Source organism: Biomphalaria glabrata, chromosome 17 (assembly GCF_947242115.1).
Source record: "Biomphalaria glabrata chromosome 17, xgBioGlab47.1, whole genome shotgun sequence".
Classification (NCBI taxonomy): Eukaryota; Metazoa; Mollusca; class Gastropoda; family Planorbidae; genus Biomphalaria; species Biomphalaria glabrata.
Window position 1 is genome coordinate 21,302,737 of NC_074727.1, and position 20,906 is coordinate 21,323,642.

The window sequence follows — 20,906 nt, forward strand, 5'->3', positions numbered from 1 at the left end:
ACACACACACACACACACACACATAAACACAATGTCATCCATCACGTCATGTCCATGAATGGAAACATTCATATGTCTACATTGTATTGTGCTTCTCTATGCGAGGCATTATCTTTTATTGTTCATTCAATCTATTTCATAGTTATCATTGACATTAATTGTAGTTTGTACACCTTGTAATTGTTCATTCAATCTATTTCATAGTTATCATTGACATTAAGTGTAGTTTGTACACCTCGTAATTTAGATCTGCCCATATTTTTCTCTCAACAAGGATCTTTAGTGTTACTAATAATAGTAAAATAATATCATTTTTGTAAATCCTCAGTATATATAATATAGATTTATAAAATCTATATCGGTTTTCTAATAATAATAATACACTATAACACAACCACCCAATTGATCCAATGATATAAAAAAATTGTTTTGATACCGAAAGATAGTCAGAATGTTTCGCATTGTTATCCCACACAACAGAACTATTTTGTGTGATCACGTGAGGCACATATAAACAAATGTAACTTCAATAAATGTGAGTGGTAGTGTTGACAAGTCATGGATACAATTACGAGACCACACGCACACAATCAGGTAGGTCAAATTTATCTAAATCTAGATCAAGAAGTTTTTATCTCCAGCACATTGTTAGAATACTAGAAGCATTCCAACGAATATTAGGCTAACACTTCACTAGGGTAACAACATTAGTAAAATAACTAAATTTTAAGCAGCAATTATACATACAATACCAGATTAAAATCTTCAGATACAAAATCAAATCCTAATACAATACCCAAAGATGAAGGCACATTTCTCGTTCCATATGCTAGGCCAAATTTGTACAGATGCTCCTTCTTTCTTAGTGCTATTAGAGCATGAAATGGATTGCCAAGGCTAGCCAGGAAAACCAGTGACTTGGCAGAATTTATGACATTGGTTAATATACATGACTGAAAGCATGACGCGTAGGACGTAATCATTTTCTTTTTTTGAAGTAATGTCTGTATTATCTTCTCTATACAATATATATAATTCTCTTCATGGCATAACAGTTTGAACACCAAGAAGTAAAGAAAAGATCACTCTCTTATTTCTGCAAGTCGGACTAGAGTTACCGCCTCGTAGGGGTGGGAGAGGACAGGTAATCTACTCTGAATTCACCGTGGGGCCCTATGCGAAGCGGATTTCGCGGGGCCAAGTTTGGGTAGGAATACGGAAAAGTGAAAATTAAGAGTTTGTAATAGAAAATAAATTCGTCTTTGTATTTTATTCATTCTTTACTACGTACAGAATTACTTTACGAGCCATGCGTGTAGCGTAGTCATACAGTATATCATACAAATTCTATTTCCTACATGGATCATGCACGACTAGATTAACACATTGACACGGGTAGGACGTAATTATCTCTCTTTTGAATGAACGTCTGTAATTTATAAGAAAGATAAAGATATGAATGTTGCACACGTTGTATTACGACACAAGTAAATGACGTGGATTGATTGTCGCGTGCAACTGAGTCGTCTTGTCGCGTGCAACTGTGTCGTCTTGTCGCGTGCAACTGAGTCGTCTTGTCGCGTGCAACTGTGTCGTCTTGTCGCGTGCAACTGTGTCGTCTTGTCGCGTGCAACTGAGTCGTCTTGTCGCGTGCAACTGTGTCGTCTTGTCGCGTGCAACTGAGTCGTCTTGTCGCGTGCAACTGAGTCGTCTTGTTGCGTGCAACTGTGTCGTCTTGTCGCGTGCAACTGTGTCGTCTTGTCGCATGAAACTGTGTCGTCTTGTCGCATGCAACTGAGTCGTCTTGTCGCGTGCAACTGTGTCTTGTCGCGTGCAACTGTGTCGTCTTGTCGCGTGCAACTGAGTCGTCTTGTCGCGTGCAACTGAGTCGTCTTGTCGCGTGCAACTGTGTCGTCTTGTCGCGTGCAACTGAGTCGTCTTGTCGCGTGCAACTGTGTCGTCTTGTCGCGTGCAACTGAGTCGTCTTGTCGCGTGCAACTGTGTCGTCTTGTCGCGTGCAACTGTGTCGTCTTGTCGCGTGCAACTGAGTCGTCTTGTCGCGTGCAACTGTGTCGTCTTGTCGCGTGCAACTGTGTCGTCTTGTCGCGTGCAACTGAGTCGTCTTGTCGCGTGCAACTGTGTCGTCTTGTCGCGTGCAACTGTGTCGTCCTGTCGCGTGCAACTGTGTCGTCTTGTCACGTGCAACTGTGTCGTCTTGTCGCATGAAACTGTGTCGTCTTGTCGCGTGCAACTGAGTCGTCTAGTTGCGTGCAACTGTGTCGTCTTGTCGCGTGCAACTGTGTCGTCTTGTCGCATGAAACAGTGTCGTCTTGTTTAAGATCAACATAGCAGAACGTTCTTGAAAGACAGAACACGTTCGTGTCATTCTTGAAACACAGGACACATTCGTGTCATTCTTGACTGTTGTCAATTAAATAATAATAATTACTTTGAGCTACAACGAAAGAACTTGAACAATTTAATTCAATGAAAAAAATGCACACAATTTGTATGTTTTATTGAAACACATCGCTTATCAATACTTCCGTGTGAACACGCAACATGACACCGGTCTCTATTGTTTCGTTTGTGAAATGATTTTCTACCTTCCAATTTTTCTAATTTTCTTGACGTTAAATGTCGACGTCTGCCGCTTTAAGATCTTAGGCTACATACGTCCTTGAAGCCAAGGTGAGGCATTGCATTTGGGCAGACATGTAGAGTGTGTTCAAAACCAGGATAGGCTGCCGCTGATACAAACTAAAAATATGATTTACTCATGTACAAACAAACATAACTATTAGGTGATTCACGCAGCGCCTATGATTAAATTACAATTAACCCTCACCCAACGTTCGAACAAGTATAGCCTACGTCATTGACAAGAAATCTCTGTCGGAGAAACAAATTAATCACGTGACAAAAATGTGTCCTCAACCTTTTCATAAGCACTTTTTTTCTTTTGGTTAATGGCAATACTTTGTTTAGATAGAGTGTTACCTAGAAACTGTCAATCTATGGCTACTAAACATTACATTGGCTTTATTTTCATTTAACAACAACAACAACAAACCAATAGAATGACCACGACGTAGAGCGCAGTCCACGCCTTTCTGAGTTCAAAGGGTGACATGTACTGTAAAATCACATTTGACTCCTAACATTATGACCCAGTGTTTTTCAAAATGTCTGACACATCCCCTTGACGTGTTTAAAACAAGAGAAAAAATATATAACAACAACAACAACAAAGCTTATTTAAGGGAAATAACTACATTTATAGCCACATCCATCGATACTGTAAGATAAATTTCCCTTAGTCAATATTGACTAAAAGGGGTTTTAAATTCAAAACCCTCTGGAGGTGTTCTAACATAAAGCCCTCTGGAGGGGGAGGGGTTTAAACACAAAACACCTCTTGGCCACGCACATAGTATCTGATAACTGTTGTATGCTTTAGTCTTATATTGAAGATTCGGAGGGGGTTTTAAACTCAAAATCCCCCTTGGTTACGCTTATGGAATTTGGTAATTGTCGTTTGTATTATTTTTTATTTTATAGAAGAGTGGGGTTTTAACCTCCAAATCCCTTAGGCTACGCTGAGGCAAATGATGGTTAAACATTAAAATCTCACTTAGAATAAACAGAATCAAAGCAAAATCAGTCATAAAATTACCCCACCCTTTTTGGGGGTGGGGGAATTTAATTGGGTGGGGGGGGTTTCCACCGGCTATGCCCATGATATATATGCCAAATTTACATTTATTTATTTTTTACTATGAAAAATTATAACGGTGGTAAACGAGCTGTAATTCTTTTCTCAGCGATATAGATCAACTGTTAAATTTCTAGAAAATCATTAGAGCCGTTTTTGAGATCGGTCTTCCAGGATCATGAATCCAAGTTTCTGAAGGTTCCATGAAGTTCTGACTTCTGACAATAGAGGTATTGTAAAGGGTGGCGGAAAATGGGGCGGGGTTAAAAAAAATCCTTTTTTGTAAATAAAAAAAAACACCAACATTCGTTGGTTATTAAGAGCAACATAATCGCTCTATAAGTTGTATACTGTAAAGTAGAATTTGCCTGTTGTTTTGTTTAATTAAAAAAAAAATATTTTTCTCGTTTTTTTTTACAACTTGATTAGTAATCTAGCACAAGTACAGAGTCAATGCAAGCAGTGGTGTAGTAACCATTGCTCTTAACTACCAAAATGCCTAAAGTGAAGTACTTTTAGTGAGACTTACATGTCTTCACACTATTACTAGTAAGAAGTGACTGAATTGAGTCTAATGACACTGTTACTTGTAAAAAGTGGTCAATACATTAGAATGTCTTTTCGTAAAACTACTGATAAATCGACCCGCAAGGGGGTCGCGATCCACAGGTTGAGAACCCCTGGGTCACTCTAGCTTGATTATGTCAGGTCTCCTCGTGATTCCTAGAAGACAAAGAGAGCAGGTTCGCTGATAACATCCCAGAGTGTTGGACATCGGACAACGTTTATTTCCGTCTGTAGTAACGTTGTCATGGTGACTTGGTCAACAGAGATTAACGACAACTGAATGGGCTCCGAAAGTTCACCCTTGTGAACTGAACCAATTCCAGCCCTGACCTCCCGCCCCTCCATTTTTATACCTTAAACTTTCTATTGTGTGTCAATGTTTGTGTGTGTGTGGGGGGGGGGGGAAGGGTAGAGGGAGGGTAGGAGGGAGAGAGGGGTGCTCTACTTCTTTTTGTTGCCCAGGTCTGTCAAATATTTCCTTCCATCTTTGTCGCGTTCAATTTCGTTTCAGAATTTTGTCTTGCATGACTGCTAGTTAATACGTTTAGAGGCTCTACAGATGTTGGGGTCAAAACTGTACCCACCTCTTCAACCTCATAGCAGAACAGCAGCTGATCTTGATGAAGTTGCGTTACAAATGATACAGATTTTGATTTCACCGCATTACGTGACAATACTTTCACAATTTGGACTAAACTTTATAAACTTGTGGGCACGTTTTCTGCAGACAAGCTTATCTAGAGCTATATTTATTGTAAGTTCATAACAATTTAAACATTTAAAAATCTCTCCTAGTGGTATATAATTTTTTTTTATTGAATTAAGAGTGGGGTGTGTGGCTGACTATTGCATAAACCTCTCAGCTATCTAGCAAGGGGGCTTGAGTTCGAATCGAGCTTAGTTGTGTTTGCTGAGAGCTTGAGATCAGCGCGGAAACCTTCTCCCTGATAACACTCCATACAAGAGATTTGATCATAGTGCACTGAGCATGCTATAGCAAGAAAGTTGCGTTATACAAAAACAATTTTTAAAAATTTGATTGCACGAGTCTGCTTTCTTTGCTATGGTCAGGCTTGGCCTACGAGGCGTGCAGGTGCATAGGGCCTCGAGGCTGAAGGAGATTCGTGATTTTTATTTTCAAGAGTTGCACCCCTTTGCCAATAAAAACATACAAGACGCCAAGAGTGTTTCTATGTTCCACAAACACTTGACATCAACAACAAAGCCTACAAAAAGCCGGGTTTCTCTCTGACTGATTTCACTAACGCTTATAAAATGTTACTATATTGGCCTACTTTCAATTTATTTGAAAAAAATGTATGTTCCCATTTCCAAACTAGGCAGAGATGTTGACAAGTAAAACCAGTACGCATATAGGCTTAGGCCAGTGGTGCTTGTGAACCTTTAAGATTTCCGTCACATGTCTCAAATTGCATAAATGGAAAAAAAAAAGATTCCTTTAGAATAGAAAATGCATCCTCTGTTTGGGACCCTTCTGCTCAAGAAATCATTAAGAAACTAGAACAGACATAAAATAAAGCAGTGAGATTCATAACAAACGAATATTCACATTTGAGTAACACATTTAGTAAACTCACTAAGTTTAGAAGCCCTTCAGTATTGAAGTCTCAAAAGTAAAGTAGGAATTATACATAAAACATTAAACCATAATCTTCAAATACAAAAATAAAATGTAATAAAATACTCAGAAAGACACAAAGATAAAGGCACATTCCTCGTTCCATATGCTAGGACAAATTCTTACAAATGCTCTTTCTTCCCTGGTGCTATTGGAGCATGGAATGGGTGCCTGAGTCAGCCAGGAAAACCAATGACCTGGCAGAATTTAAGTCAATGATTAACATGCATGACTAGATTGACCTAGAAACTTCTTTTTTGAAGCGCAACGTCTGTATTTTGTAAGATAAGATAAGATCCTTTGCGACGTCATTGTGTACTGTAGGTAGAAGATTTGAGTGCCAGGGTAGGACTAAAAGTAAGTAAAGTTCTCCTTTCAGACCATACGGTCTATAGTCTATAGGGCAGATGCTGTTTAGGTCATCAGTTTCTTTGGATAACGGTTAACGAGCAGGATGTCATGTGGCCAGCACAATAAAGTCAGGTACCCTTTGGAGTTAAGTGGACTCAGGGGCGCCCTAAAAATCCCCAAATTCTAACTCCCAGTCATCACCGAGATTCGAACCCCAGGTTCGGAAGCCAAGCGCTTAACCACTCAGCCACCTCGCCCCATCCAGATAGGAATACGTCAATATAAAACCAGACCAACAACATTCAAGCATGATTCATTCTTTTTTTAACCCGAAAACAATATTTTTGGACATTGTATTACTTTAAACGATCAAAACAAGATCATGGCTTAAATATTCCTGGTCCATGGATGAACTCGATAGAGTTTGAGCTTGTGTGATAACACAAACTTTCTTTGCAATCTTGTTTTATTCTAAAAAAAAAAGTATATTTTGTCCACAATCGTTAAGCAATTTTAAAAAGATTAATGGGGTAGTAATAACTAGAAATCGTTTACAGCAATGATACCCATATTGCGGGTTATATCCGGCCCCTCGAGACTGCTGCCCAGAGTGCACAATGAAGCGCTGAGATTAGATTGCATTGCACACGACACATGTTTCAGTGGCCCGTGACAAACGTATCTGTAATATATGGGGCGTCCAGGCCGAAAAAAATTTTGTCAGCAAACCCTGGTCTGCTTTTTTTTATTGGCTCAACTTGTATTTTCAGTAATAAGTAATCGAATGCACAATATTTCCTATTTCTTCTTGTCTGTCTTTCTGTCTGTCTGTGTGGAATCTTGTAGACATTATTTCTCTCACTTTCCGTTCTCGTTCAAGTTGAAACTTTTCTCAATTATGTATTGCCGATGGCAACATATGAATAAATTAAAAAAAAAATTAGTATATTAGTGGTAATTAATTAATTTTGCTTTATTATATACAAAGAGAAATAATCCTGCAGTGTTGAGATAATTAGCAGTAATTACGCGATTCTTCCAATCAAAGAATTTTTATTTTGAAGTATTTTTAGCGGCCCCCGAAAGGGGAAAAGACGCTATTAGTTTTGTGTGGAATGTCTGTCCGTCCGTCCCGTTTAGATCTCGTAAACTAAAAAAGATAGTGAAAATCCGACATCATAATATTTTAGACCATTCAAAGTTCTGATGCAACGGCCACTTTTTTCTTTTCTGAAAGCGAAAAATCTAATTTTTAAAATCACTTATGCAAGCAGTTTTTTTTTCATAAAAATACACCACTTTTACAGCTATTCACTATTAATAGTAACAAACACGGGAGGCTCTTTATTAGGGGAGATTGCTGTTTACCATATTTTTGACACATTTATGCAAACGGTTGTAGATTTTTTGTCAAAATTTGTTAACCTTCTTTCTCCATTCTTCTCTGTCAATTTGTCTTTGATAGAATTTCTTTCTGATAATATTGAAGCCTGCCTTTTTACCTGCCTGGGTGGACCAGTCCGGGGGCCGATTTTCAGTTTGTATTTCCACACAAACTGTCTTTGTAACTTTGTTTATATTTTGCTTGTTAAATTTATGAAATTTATGAACGTAAAGATTTACCATTAAATTGTGAAGAGCATGGTCACCGAAGATGTCGCTCGCATGTATTCATTTGGGTCTTTTGGGGCCCTGGTCGGACTGGTCACAATACAATAAGTACAGGACTTGAATTTTCAGTTACTTTCAAACTTACGAGAACCAAAATACTCTAGTACTGTAGATCTTTCATCAGTTTTAGGTTTGAAATATTTTAGAACTTTGAATTGTTATAGATTGAAATTAAAAAATAAATCCTTATAATAATTAATTATAAAGGAAGAGTTACGTACCTTAGTCGAGGAAGAATAATCATGTCCCGTTACTCCAAACTTTCTCGTCTGTGCCTATTCCTATTGAGTTATGTCCCTTCCACTAAGTTATGCGATTTTTCTTTGCAAAGTATTTAAATTCTTATTACGTAGTTACGGCGTGACATTTAGAATTTGCTCAAAGTGAACCACTTGCGAGACAGGGGACACACTGACATCACGACACGGCAAAGGTTTTCTTACATTACCCCCTGAAAATAGAGAAGCTGTGTCTCTGGCTTTTATTTCGTGTGGATCTATTTAATGAAGTAAGTGCATTTTATACGAGTGTCTGCCTGTTTGGGAGTCATTCGAGAGATAGACTTCGCTGGACGTAGTTACATACTTTAAATTAGTGAAGCATACAGCGACGACAAAGTGAGGGGAATTCCCAGACTGTTGCATAACAGACATTGCAAGCGACGAACGATGCACTTAAATTAATTATATATTTATTTTTGGAGACACTTTCTTTTTGAGTGGTTCTCCAACTTTCTGTTGTCGCTTTTTCCCCCGGTGACTATTTATTTTAATTACATACTTAAGTCTTTCTCATTTTATTGAAAGGTTTGTAAAAGTAATTTTAAACCAGGAAACATTTTAAAATATTTTTTTTAAAAGACAATACATCCATTATTAAACTTCAAATATAATTTTAAAAAAAAACAAAACATTTTTGCTTCAATTCGGATAAACCCGTGATAACTGCTAAAACTTACGCATGTTCTGATTCTACCATGAGGAAGGCTTACTTGTGTGATTATTTATTGGTATGTTCATTATATGGACATCTAGATCTAACATTAGACCTAAAGTTCTGATTTAGAATATTTAAGATCTAGTCTAGATCTACTTCTATATCTAGGATCTAGATGCCATCTCTATTAGATTTACGTACAAATATAAGCAACGCTTATCAACTTTAATAAAATTGAATCAACTTTAAATTTAACAAATTATTGCATAATTACGGTAACACGGCCATAGATATAGTCTCTTGCCAAATTTACACTTATTTTTTTTCTCCATTGAAACATTATAACGGTCAAACTAGAGTTTTCCCCATGTGGCCAACGATCTAGTAATTCTTTTCTCAGCGATAAACATCAACTGTTAAATTTCTAGAAAAGTTATTAGAACCATTTTTGAGATCAGCGTCCACCTAACCAAGTTCCAGGTTCCATGAAGGAGTGACATGAATAGAGGTATTATAATTTAAAAAAAGACATTGAAATGGTTGTTACTTTTACAAATGTATTGAACTATTAAAAAAAACAACTACCTTAAACTCAAGTTGTAAAGATTATAATGTATGGACAACAAGCAAAATTATTTTATAAAATGCTTTTAAAAAAATTGTTAAATCTACGGGGAAGAACTTCACTTTTACAGTCATATATCTCCATACTTTATATTTTTTTCCCTTTTTTTTCAAACACAATTAATTAATTACTTCAACCTAATTAATATTTTTTTTTATTGATTTGTATTTTGTTAGGAACGGTGTATAATCGTGAAAAGTTTCAACTTGATCCGAGAATGTAAAGTGGGAGAAATAACGTGGTCGAAATTTGTAGCAGATACACAAACAGAAAGGCGGACAGAAAGAGTGTGTTGATATAAGCTTTTGTAGAAATGTAATCGAGTCACGATTTGTTATGAACAAGATAAATATCTTGTGTTGGTGTTTAGCAGTCAGTAGAAGAGAGAGAAATAGAAATCTATACTTCTGTCTGTCTGACCATCCGTCTCTAGGTCTAAGGTGTGACAACAACACTTTTAGTGCACACACTTGTCAATTAAATAGTTCTAAACCCCACCCAGATCAACCCAACTGTTTTAGACCTGACCACAGGCTACTTTTAACATACATAGAACCGCTTTTGTTTACCATGTTCTCGTAATGTATGGCGTAGTAATATGCGTGCTTCCATGTGTTTGTAGAGCTATGGCGCAAGTAGAAAATTCTCGTGGTCCGGAGTGCTAAGTAATTAGCTCTCCTGCTGCTGCTAAGTTAGGGTCAGAACGATATATATAGATATATTTCCGTCCCTGCAATCTATAGAGCAGATGATAAAATGGTCATCTATTTCTGTGTCTTACGGTTGACGAGGGCGTCATGTGTCCAGCACAACGACCAACCGTCTTTATTTTTCCCCAACTAAGGTTAGGTACCCATTAAAGTTGGGTGGATTCAGAGGCGCCCTGAAGATCCCGATATAAAAAATCCGAGTCTTCACCAGGATTTGAACCCGGGACATCTCGACTCAGAAGCCAAGCGCTTTACCACTCAGCCTAATATATATTAGATGTATATAATCATAAAAGTTTCCATACATTTACACACCACAAGCACAGACCGGTGGTAACACGTGACTTTAGAACGCTATAGGTGTCTGTGTGCAAGCCTACTGTGAAATGATGTAACACTGGCTGAGATTTTGGATTAGTGAATCAGTCAGTATGCAGTCAGCTAAGGCTTTCGCGTATGTATATAAATATGTTATTTTTTTAAAACTATATCTTTTAAGGTCAATCGGTATATAAATCACTTTAAAAAAATGTGATTGTGTCTTGGTGTCTTGGATGGTCAAACGAGTCACTCCAGTTGGATAAATGTCCCTCGAGGATCGTACTTGACTAAATCGTGCTTCGCGCGTGACATTACGGAGCGTCAAACTTGTATCAAAGGACGACGCGTAGAAATACGCGATCTCGTGTCGCTAGTGACATAGTGCAGCTCAGGGTCACGCTTGAATTTATGTAGCATGATACCATGTTTTATTTTTTTTTAAATTACTATTTCGACTATTTAAAGAAAGAAGTAGCATCACAAATTGCTTCCCTTAAAGAAAAATGTCCTTACATAATAGAGGTGGTTATTTGCTTGAATAGAAAAAGTCTGATTACAGTTTGTCTATAGGAGATGCTCAAACTTGGCGGCAAGCGTTGTTGGTGTATCCGTTGTACACAATCAAGTTTTGATCATTTGTGTACAGATTAGAATTGCAGAATGAAATTTTCTCAGGTCTTTTGTTTGTAGCACAACATAATCTCAATATGGAGGAAGCATTAGACTTTCACTCTAGGACTTACAACTTATTCATTTAACAAGAAAAACATACAAAATACTTTAAAAAAAAAAAAGCAAAGTTTGTATTAAGTGTAAGTGTACTAATCAGTTTGGCATGTAATTATGTGTACGATGGACTTATAAATATAAATACGTGCGATAGAAATATTTTTACCAATTGTTTTTGTTTAGCTTTTAGCTTTCTCAATACGCTAGGATCCTATCGCCTGTCTGGACCAGTTGGGAAAGGGGGGGGGAGAAGAAGGGGGTAATTGGGTGAATGTTTACATGATCGTTTTTTTTTTAATGCATAAAAATGTTCGCTCAGGGCTCAAGATTCCTCAAGGAGACTAATTCAACTTATACCACCACATCTGTCAAGTACGATTTCTTTCCCTTATTCAAGATACCAAACAAAATTATTAATTACCAATAGTTAATTAACTAATTGGTTAATTTTTTAAAAATTGATTCTTGTGTTGTCAGGTTAAAGAAATGATTGTGCGAAATTTCAGCTTAATCCGAGATTGGGTGTGGGAGAAATAACGTGTACAAACTTTTTACGAGACAAACAGACGGAGAGAATGAGTTGATATAAGCTCTGTAAAAATGGGCATATAACAAGCGGTAATAAAGGAGATTTGTTACCAAGATCAACTGCCCCGCATTGAGATACTTTTAAAAAATAGGTCAATTCTTTTGTATTTTGTTAGCAAGTTTCGCTCAGTTCGGCGTCCTTGACTGTTTAGTTTCTCTTGAAAATCTCCTATTAAGACAATCACCAGGTAAACTGGCACAAACCAGGACAATTTGTAATAGAGCATAATCAGCATAATGTTGTTACCATAATCTGACAACCAGTGTAAAAAAAAAACCAGCAACTTGATTAATGATGTCCACTCACCAGTAGAAAGTATTTTTTTAAAAATTCAAACGGAAACGGAACTGTCTCGAAAACAGAAGTAGATATATCGTCATGGTAACTAGAAATAAATAAATAAATAAGAAAAAAAAATAGGCCCAAAGAAAAGGAAATTAAAAATGTACACAAGAATGAAAAGAGTTGAACCTTTTGTTCCATTTTTTTAAACACAATTCTTTTATATTTTTATCATCCGTTTTTATTTTGTTTTAAAATCTCTAATCAATGTAATGATTGCGCTCAATCAACGAAATATTTATTTGATTTCAGTTCGACTTGTTTAGTTTCCATTGCCGTCCATATATAGAATGTTCCTTCAGATTTGAAGATTACTACATCCTAGTCCAAACCTCTCGTAGGACGGCGGGGATGTTGCGGTCTGGGCTCAAACCCAAAACCATTGTAGACGACAGTCCAGAGAGCAAACCTTAGACCAGGCAGCCATGTTTTGCTTTCGAGTTAGATTTTTTCTAATTTCGATACTGTTAACGAAATACTTTTCATTTTAGCATTTTAGTTTCCGTTTTACTTACGATAGATCTACAATTCATTATGTATGTGAATACACTTTTTATTTGAATCTTACTGTCACATTACAGGTGGCTTTCACTAACAGTTGACATCATGAGCCCAGGAGGTACAGGTACGCTGTTTTGTTAAGGGTGTTTCTTGATCTCAGGTGACGCATGTGTGGGTCTTCAGCCAGTGTCATTACGTCGACATCTGAAGCAGGTACAGCCTACAGACCAAGAAATGGCCAGGCAGCAATGGCTCGGCCGCGCCCGCCTTGGCGATCCCCCTGGAGATGTGCACAAGGTGGAGTTTGACGACATATGGTCAGAGACGTCGTCCGAAGCCTATAACTCCCCGGACACTTCCATCTACGGCGACATGTTCAGGAATGACGACATTGATGGGGACGACTACATTGACCGGTGGCATGGGCGAAGGAGGTCAAGGTCGATCTTCACCGTCTGCGCTCTCAACGGCGGGTGAGTTGCCCTTGTCTGTCAATACAAACTTGTTCCCCTAAGAACGACAATTCTCTGGGGCAAAAAAAATGAAAGACTTATGGAATTTTCACACTAAAAGTTATCACGGTAATCTCCTCTTTGTTTTCGCCATGATTCTTAACAATCGGTTTACATTCTTTACTTTCAGAACTGGAAAGTGCACAAATATAATTATATAATTTATTTTAAAAATATTGAATTATTACTAATTCCGTATTATGTTCCCCCACATACACCAAAAAGCTTGCTATTTCTGTAGTGTCCTTCATGTATGTAAAACTCTAGTTGTTCACTAGGGAAATCTTCTTTTGCGATAGTTTTCCCTACTCTTGACACTCTTGCGTTAAGTTTGATCTTAAACCTCGGTGCTTACTGTGTCGCTGATATTTGCTTGCTAAAACTATTTAGTGATTCCAGACGCAAGTCTATTGATATAATTACATTTTTTTTTTGGCGTAAACTGGAAATTTTTGGAATTATATTCATTAAGCAATGTGGAACATTCAATATTGTGCTATTTACTTAGACTTAGGTCCTCCCGCGCCGTTCGGCGCATTGGGCGGCAAGCTGTCTCCATAGAGATCTGTCATTGGCAATGTCTGAAGCCTCCTCCCACCTGGTGTCCACAGTCCTCCATAAAGGTGTGGCGCCAAGTAAAAAAAACCGAGGACGTCCCTGTTTACGAGTTCCTCGTATTGGTCTCCATGTCATCGCAACTCTTGGTATGTGTAGTTCATTTTGTCGTAGGACATGTTCCGCAAACCTCATGCGACGCTCTGTCACAGCCTCTTTAAGTGTTCGACTTCCAGTTCGGCAAAGGATTTCCTTGTTTGAGACCGGATCTATGTAACTGACTCCCAAAATCCTATTTTTGTTGAGCCACATTTAGTCTTTTCTCAATTTTGACAGATGACTTCCACGTCTCACATGCATATGTTGCAGTAGGAATGACGATTGTGTTGAGAAATTGTATTTTCTCTCGAATCCAATGGCTTGTGTTAACTACAAAATTAAAGCACAGCATTAAAACACGCACAAAGTTGTCAAGATATTCATACACTAATGAATGAATTCAAATATCAAATGCATCCGATACAGTTCAATAATCAGGCATAGTTGATAACTGATTCACATCTGTACTTTTAAAATGAACTGAAGTAACCTCCAAGTAACTTATTACTTAAGTTGTGGAAACTTCATGAACATTGCTGAGTTTGAATTAAATATAACTAGTCGACCGGCGGCATAGCATACGCCGCTATTTTTCAGGGCCGGTCTTAGGCCACTGCAACCTATGTGACCGGAGGATCCGCACTTTCAAGGAACCCGCGCTAATTCAAGGTATATAAATTATTAAATTAAACCATTTTATAACTTAAAACAGATTTCCCGCGCACTCCTGTCGATTTACCAGGAGCTCCTGGAAATCTCCCGAAATTGCAAAATATAGGAAAAAGTCCTTAAAATATACGGAAATACATTTAAAAATTGTCATTTTGGGGTGTCATTCAATATGGAAAACGTCAATCCTACGCGCTATTGATAAAAACAGCATTATGCATTAACCGTAATTGTGTAATCTGGTGAAATAAGCTTCTCGCGCCTAAAACTAATGAAGAATTACTTGAGGTCAACAATTCTCAAAGATAGATTAAAACATATGGTGATTCTTGCTATTGAGCGGGATCTATGTGGGAAACAGAATTATTATGATATACTGTATGACTTTGCTACACGCAAGGCTCGTAAAGTAATTCTGTACGTAGTAAAGAATGAATAAAATGCATAGACGAATTTATTTTCTAATACAAACTCTTAAATTTGACTTATTGTCCGCTTCCCTACCCAAACTTGGCCCCGCGAAATCCTTTTCGAATAAGGCCCTACTATGCTTAAGTCCGGCCCTGCTATTTAGGGTTTCTAAAATGTTTTACATGTTTCGGATGTTCCTTCAGAGTTGACGATAGTTTACTTCCTAGTCCAAATCTTCCGCATGGGATGGGAGCGGGCAGAGTTTGACAGTCCAGCGCGCAGCCATCCGTAGCGAGCTGTGAAAACGTGTCCCCCCCCCCCTTTCTTGTTTTTTTTCTCGTGGGGATGACTATCCGCAGAAATAAGAGTGATCTTTCCTTTACTTCTTGTTTGACCTGTTTAGGGAAGAAGAGAATTATATATATAGATAGATGTTTAATTGTCTTCCTTGAAAAAAAAAAAATTAGCTTCTATATGACCGAACGATTTGAACCTGAGGTCATACGGGGTGCTTGCAAGACTGGCGAACAACCATAATGCTATTAGCTTGTTTTTACAAAGCTTATATCAACTCTGTCTGTCTGTCTGTCTGTCAGGTAAAAAGTTTGAACAAAATAATTTCTCCCACACCCTTTCTCGGATCGAGTTCAAACTTTTGTGTATTTGTTCAGAGGCGTAGACAATGCATGAAAAATAACATAGATTAACCAATCAGTCTTTTAATTACTGATAATACATTTTTTGGTTTGATACCAACAAGGGAAATACATCCTTCAGTATTCACATATATGGCTTAATATGTACGATTTTGTCCCCTTAGATAATTGTACACGTTTTTTCTCCCACACCCATTCTCGGATCAAGTTGAAACTTTAAACAATTATTTATTGTACCTAACAAAATATAAATAATTTATTTTGTTTGATATCAAAAAAGGGAAATAATGTAAAAGTTATTTGCAAATCCGTCTGGAAATTTTATGTTATTTACCTTAGATAATCTTTTACATTTTGCTTGTTGTTAACAATGAGGTGTAAACATGTCGGAATAATTTGACAATTACATGCGTCATAATAAATTGTGAAAGCCACAAAAATTTGTCGCGCTGCTGAAAAAGGCGTCTCTAATAAATAAATTATTTGTAACACTAATTATTAAAATCCTGGCCTCATGCTCAACTAATTGCATAGATTATGCAAACAGCCTGCCAAGTTGTCTTAAAATCTCCCCAAATAGGGAGTTTTATTAATATCAGATGATCATACTCTATACATCGGAGAGTACATTTTCTTAGATCAGAAAGTACATTTCCTAGTTGGGCTTTCTCTCTACATCGGATAGTACATTTTTTTTCTTTATTTGCATTCTTTCTACATCGGAGAGAACATTTTTCTAGATGCGCATTCTCTATAAGTCGGACAGTACATTTGTTCATATGACAACTTCCTTAAAAAAAAAGTTCCCCTTTCAGACCTTGTGGTCTATAGGGCAGATGATGTAAAGGTCATCTGTTTGTGAGGCCTATGGTAAACGAGAGTGTCATGTAGCCTGCAAAACGACCAACCGCCTTACTTTTCCCCAACTAACGTCAGGTACCCATTATAGCTGGGTGGACTCAGAGGCGCCCGAAATAAAAAATCCCAGTCTTTTTTTAGGATTCGAACCCCGGCTTCAAGCTTATTGGGTAATAGAAAGGAACACCAGATACTTGAAACGGCCGACATGTTGTTGACAAAGTTAGAAATAAAGCAGAATGATCTCCCTTGTCCATAATATTGTCAGCTTTTGTGTTTTAACGTTTATTCAAATAAAAACGGTAGACTACTCTAGCCCTAACCCTAACCCGGGCTAACCCTAACCCTAAATTCTCTAACCTTAACTCCCAACTCAAAATCCTAGCCCCTTAATTCTGTTTAATTCATTTATCTTCAGACAAATCTAACCCATACTCCTACATTCTACAGAAAAAAACTTTTAAAAAACGTTGGCAAATACTGAAAAGGTCAAACAAGGAAGATTATCCTAAGGACCTTAAGAAATAAAAGGGCGTATTTCCACTAACAAAATATGGTAACACTGCATGAAGTAAAAATATATATTAAAAAATATTTGTCTCTGAATAAAACTAATGACATAGTTGTGGTCTGTATTTCTTGATACGAATTCTAAACATTATATAGAAACTTGATTCCATATATCTGGTTACATTTACTAATACCACTTATTGTACAGAAATGATGGCAGTCCGAGAGTAAAGTCAATTTCAGATCTGGTTAAAGTAATCTGCAGGTTATGGGAGTCTGAACTGTCTGGGACTAGGATTCTCCCCTCGTGCTATATGTGAACCGTATTGAGGACCTGGGGTGACACTTGGAAGTGTGCCAGTGGTCTGTACTAACGTTTAGGTAGGAAAGGACTGGTGGAACGTAAGACTCCCTGTGACTTGATAACTGAAGTCCATGTCTTACTATGTATTTTATAACTGTCAATAAATACATCGTCTAGTAGTATCTCCTTTCGTTGAGTGCTAGCATGTCTACTTTGAATGTGGTGTCTGTCAGGAAGAAATGTCTTCCCACTCCAATTATCTCCCCTGTCTTGTATACAGAACACTAATCAATATCTCAACTTTTTTTTTTCTTTCCTGTCTCATCAGTTGAAATATTCAAAGATATCTCAAATCACACCAGAAGTTTTCCTTAAGACAGATGGTTAAAAAAAAAAAAGCAATCTGATATAATGACATTGTTTTTTGTATATATAACTGGATCAGTTTATCCATTGCTGTAACTTGATCTCCTTTGTCTTGTCCTTCTCTGAACAGAAAGAGTAACAAATGTAGACCATAGGTCTTGGAGAGAGAGTTCTTAGAGAGAGGTCTTGGAGAGATGACTTAGAGAGAGAGAGAGAGGGGGGGGGGGACAACAAAATAAAGAACACGTGTGTGTGTGCGTGTGTGTGTTGATAATAAAAGACCATCGGATGTGTCTCTGTGAGTGCCACGACTACTTACACACTCATAGAAATGAAAGTTGTCAGATTCTGGTTGAAAGTCTTTTGCCGATAGAACGAGTGCAACAGATCGTTGAGTCTTGGGACAAACTGCTGTCAACTTAGTCATTTTTTGTTTGTTGTTTTTATCTTGCGTTAGTTTGTTTCATTATCTCTACATCCAGCTTGACCCATGTGAGTATTTTGTGTCGTCTAGTGTCAGTGTGTGTGTGTTTCTGTGTTGATATAGTGTGTTGGCATGTGAAAGACGGTCAATAGATTCACGCCTTCAGTGGTGTGTGTGTGTGTTCACATTATTATCAAAGATGATTGAGGTGAAGGAAATATGTGCTCTAATCATATGAGCATATTATTCGCATTACAATATATTCTTTATGTAAAAACAATTAAGCATATGAGCATATTATTCGCATTACAATATATTCTTTATGTAAAAACAATTAAGCATATGAGCATATTATTCGCATTACAATATATTCTTTATGTAAAAACAATTAAGCATATGAGCATATTATTCGCATTACAATTGTGACGATACGAAACTTGCATGCACAAGTTCATTTGAGTCTTTCCCAGCAAACCGTGAGAAACTTTAATTTTTAACTTAAACAATTATTTTCTTGTCTACCCATAACTAATTTCTTGTAGGATTTATCCCCCCTCGCACGTTTCTCACGGGACGAATCTCGACGTAAAACATTAACTAGCCTCTCCAGGGCTAACTTTTAATTATTGACCGCTGGACAGGTGACCAGCACACAACAAGTCGCTCCGCGGTCTAATAACTTTTCACACCTATCCCCCCCCCCCCCCCCCCCCCCAGGATACGCATCGCTCTAAGAATAGCATTGCACTCGGGCTGGACAGATACATATTCGCTTAAGACTTTACTCTCACGGTAGGCAACGAATATTGACCATAAATCTGACCTGACGCCTGACATCTCCGGTACATCGATACATGTGAGAAAATCAGCTAGCTTTCTTCCCCACCCGTTAAACGAAAAGTCCCATCTATATATATAGAGAGACCAAAGCATTCCAAATTAGACCCGCTAGGATTCATACAGTCTCCTCTGTTAGGAAGTTTAGTTGTGAGATTTCATTAGGGACAAACGGCCTGGTTGCTACCTCTGGTTGCTACCCCTGGTTACTACGCACGATTGCTACAACTACCAGATCTCCATAGAAAGCTGTAACCGAGGCAGACCACACCAGATACACCCCCCCCCATTACATACCTGTTAGCAAGAAGGCATTGCCTACTGTCCTTGGCCTTAACATATTGCCCAGTGTCCACAGTGCCCTATACTGCCCAGTATCATCTGCCCAGTACCCGGCCCAAACTGTCCACTGCCCAATAGTTATTGCCTAATGCCGACAGACTAGAGCACCCTTCGCAGCAGAAGATAAACTGGTGTTGAGTTAGCACGGCTCTCTACGAGCTAGAGATCACAGCTGAGAGATCGTCCCACTACAACTTAGTCTGCAGCACCAACCATCTCTATTGCTAAACAGGCAGCGGCCTCACCCTAGAGCCAGCTTGCCTACCGCATAGAGAACATCCCGAGCCGACGTCCTAAGACAGAGCCGGATGACTCATCCTTCTGAGTGCCAGTCCTACGACCGCCAGAAGACGACCCAAGGGCTAGCAGCTAAGAAAAATAAGTAGCAGACATAGGAACATTCTTCTCCTTCAATCACTCAATAATTAGCAATCCATGATGAGCAGTTATATTAGATATTAGCACCTTCATTTCATTCCTTAATTATAATTTTATTTCATCATTTTCCTTTGTAAACTTTCATTTATTAAATTATATTTATTTATAAACGTATAATATTGGTCTGTTCTTACTGTTAGTTGCGGTGTGCCTGTACAAAATCTTATATGTGAGCGGGATAAAATTAATAAATTTTCCCCTAGACTCAAATAAACTTGCCAAATATTAACTAATTAACATCTCGTCACAACAATATATTCTTTATGTAAAAACAATTAAGCATATGAGCATATTATTCGCATATATTCTTTATGTAAAAACAATTTTTAAAAAGCACAAAGTCACACTCAGTCACATGCATCATGGTCACTAATTTACATAACAACATGAAAAGCAAGATGACATGGCATTTTCTTAATATTTAATGTAAAAAAAAAATGTGGACACTCATTTGGGGGAACCCTTAAAGTGGGTCCCGGGGGGATTTTCGAATTTGGATCCCCCTCCCCAACCCTAGCTAGGCCACTGTTGGTAATTAGTTAGGTCATGAAGTGAGAAGTGGGAATTCCACATTGAAATAAATAAACCATTATACTTTTGGGTTTTCACATCAATTAAGTATTTCTGTTACGGTGACACTTCATTATATGTATTAACCTATTGCTACCTGTTTATATTACTATGAAACCATGTTGCAAATGTATGAAAACAATTAGCGTGTGTCAGCGCGCCAGGCAGTAAAGGGTTAATTTGCTTTTGTGAGTACTACACCTTCTAACTTATGGAGCATATCGAGGCAAATACTAATGAATAAAGTGGACGGCCATTGTGCTGGCTACACAACTCTGCTCGTGCACTGCTAATTACGTTAGCGTGTTCCCTCTAACTTCACCAGTTACATGCACGACTTGAAAGCGAAACTCTAGAACTAGACAGATAGCTGGCAGCAGGTGGTCGATGAAGTGCACGTCGGGCGGTCCTGGATCGATCCTCGCCACCATCTAACATGCAACCTTGTAATGAGGTTCCGGTCAAGACAAACTTTATTGTAACTAAACAGTTGTTGTTTTTTTGTCATTCGTCTGTAAGGGAGATAAGAATTGATAAGATGGCGGCATGTTAATTCAGGTCTGGGAGCTGATGAAATGCTCAATTTAATATTCCATGCAATAGAATAGATATGATAATTTTTTTTAGGTATGATTACATTTTATGTTTTTTTTTTTATT

The 20,906-nt window shown here is 37.8% G+C and overlaps 1 protein-coding gene across 4 annotated transcripts in view; it reads left to right on the forward strand.

The window, feature by feature from the left end:
- The first annotated feature begins 4,822 nt into the window (after nucleotides 1-4,822).
- The window catches only part of LOC106059478 (potassium channel subfamily T member 2-like), a 115,024-nt gene continuing 98,940 nt past the window's right edge, over nucleotides 4,823-20,906 (forward strand). For 3 of the 4 annotated variants that reach the window (XM_056015683.1, XM_056015684.1, XM_056015686.1), the window contains exons 1-2: nucleotides 4,824-5,036; nucleotides 12,777-13,169. In XM_056015683.1, coding sequence (XP_055871658.1) covers nucleotides 12,931-13,169 — 239 coding nt within the window. In that variant the 5' untranslated portion in view covers nucleotides 4,824-5,036; nucleotides 12,777-12,930. Of the gene's footprint in view, nucleotides 5,037-12,776; nucleotides 13,170-20,906 lie in introns of all 4 variants that reach the window. The other variant, XM_056015685.1, reaches the window with a different exon arrangement.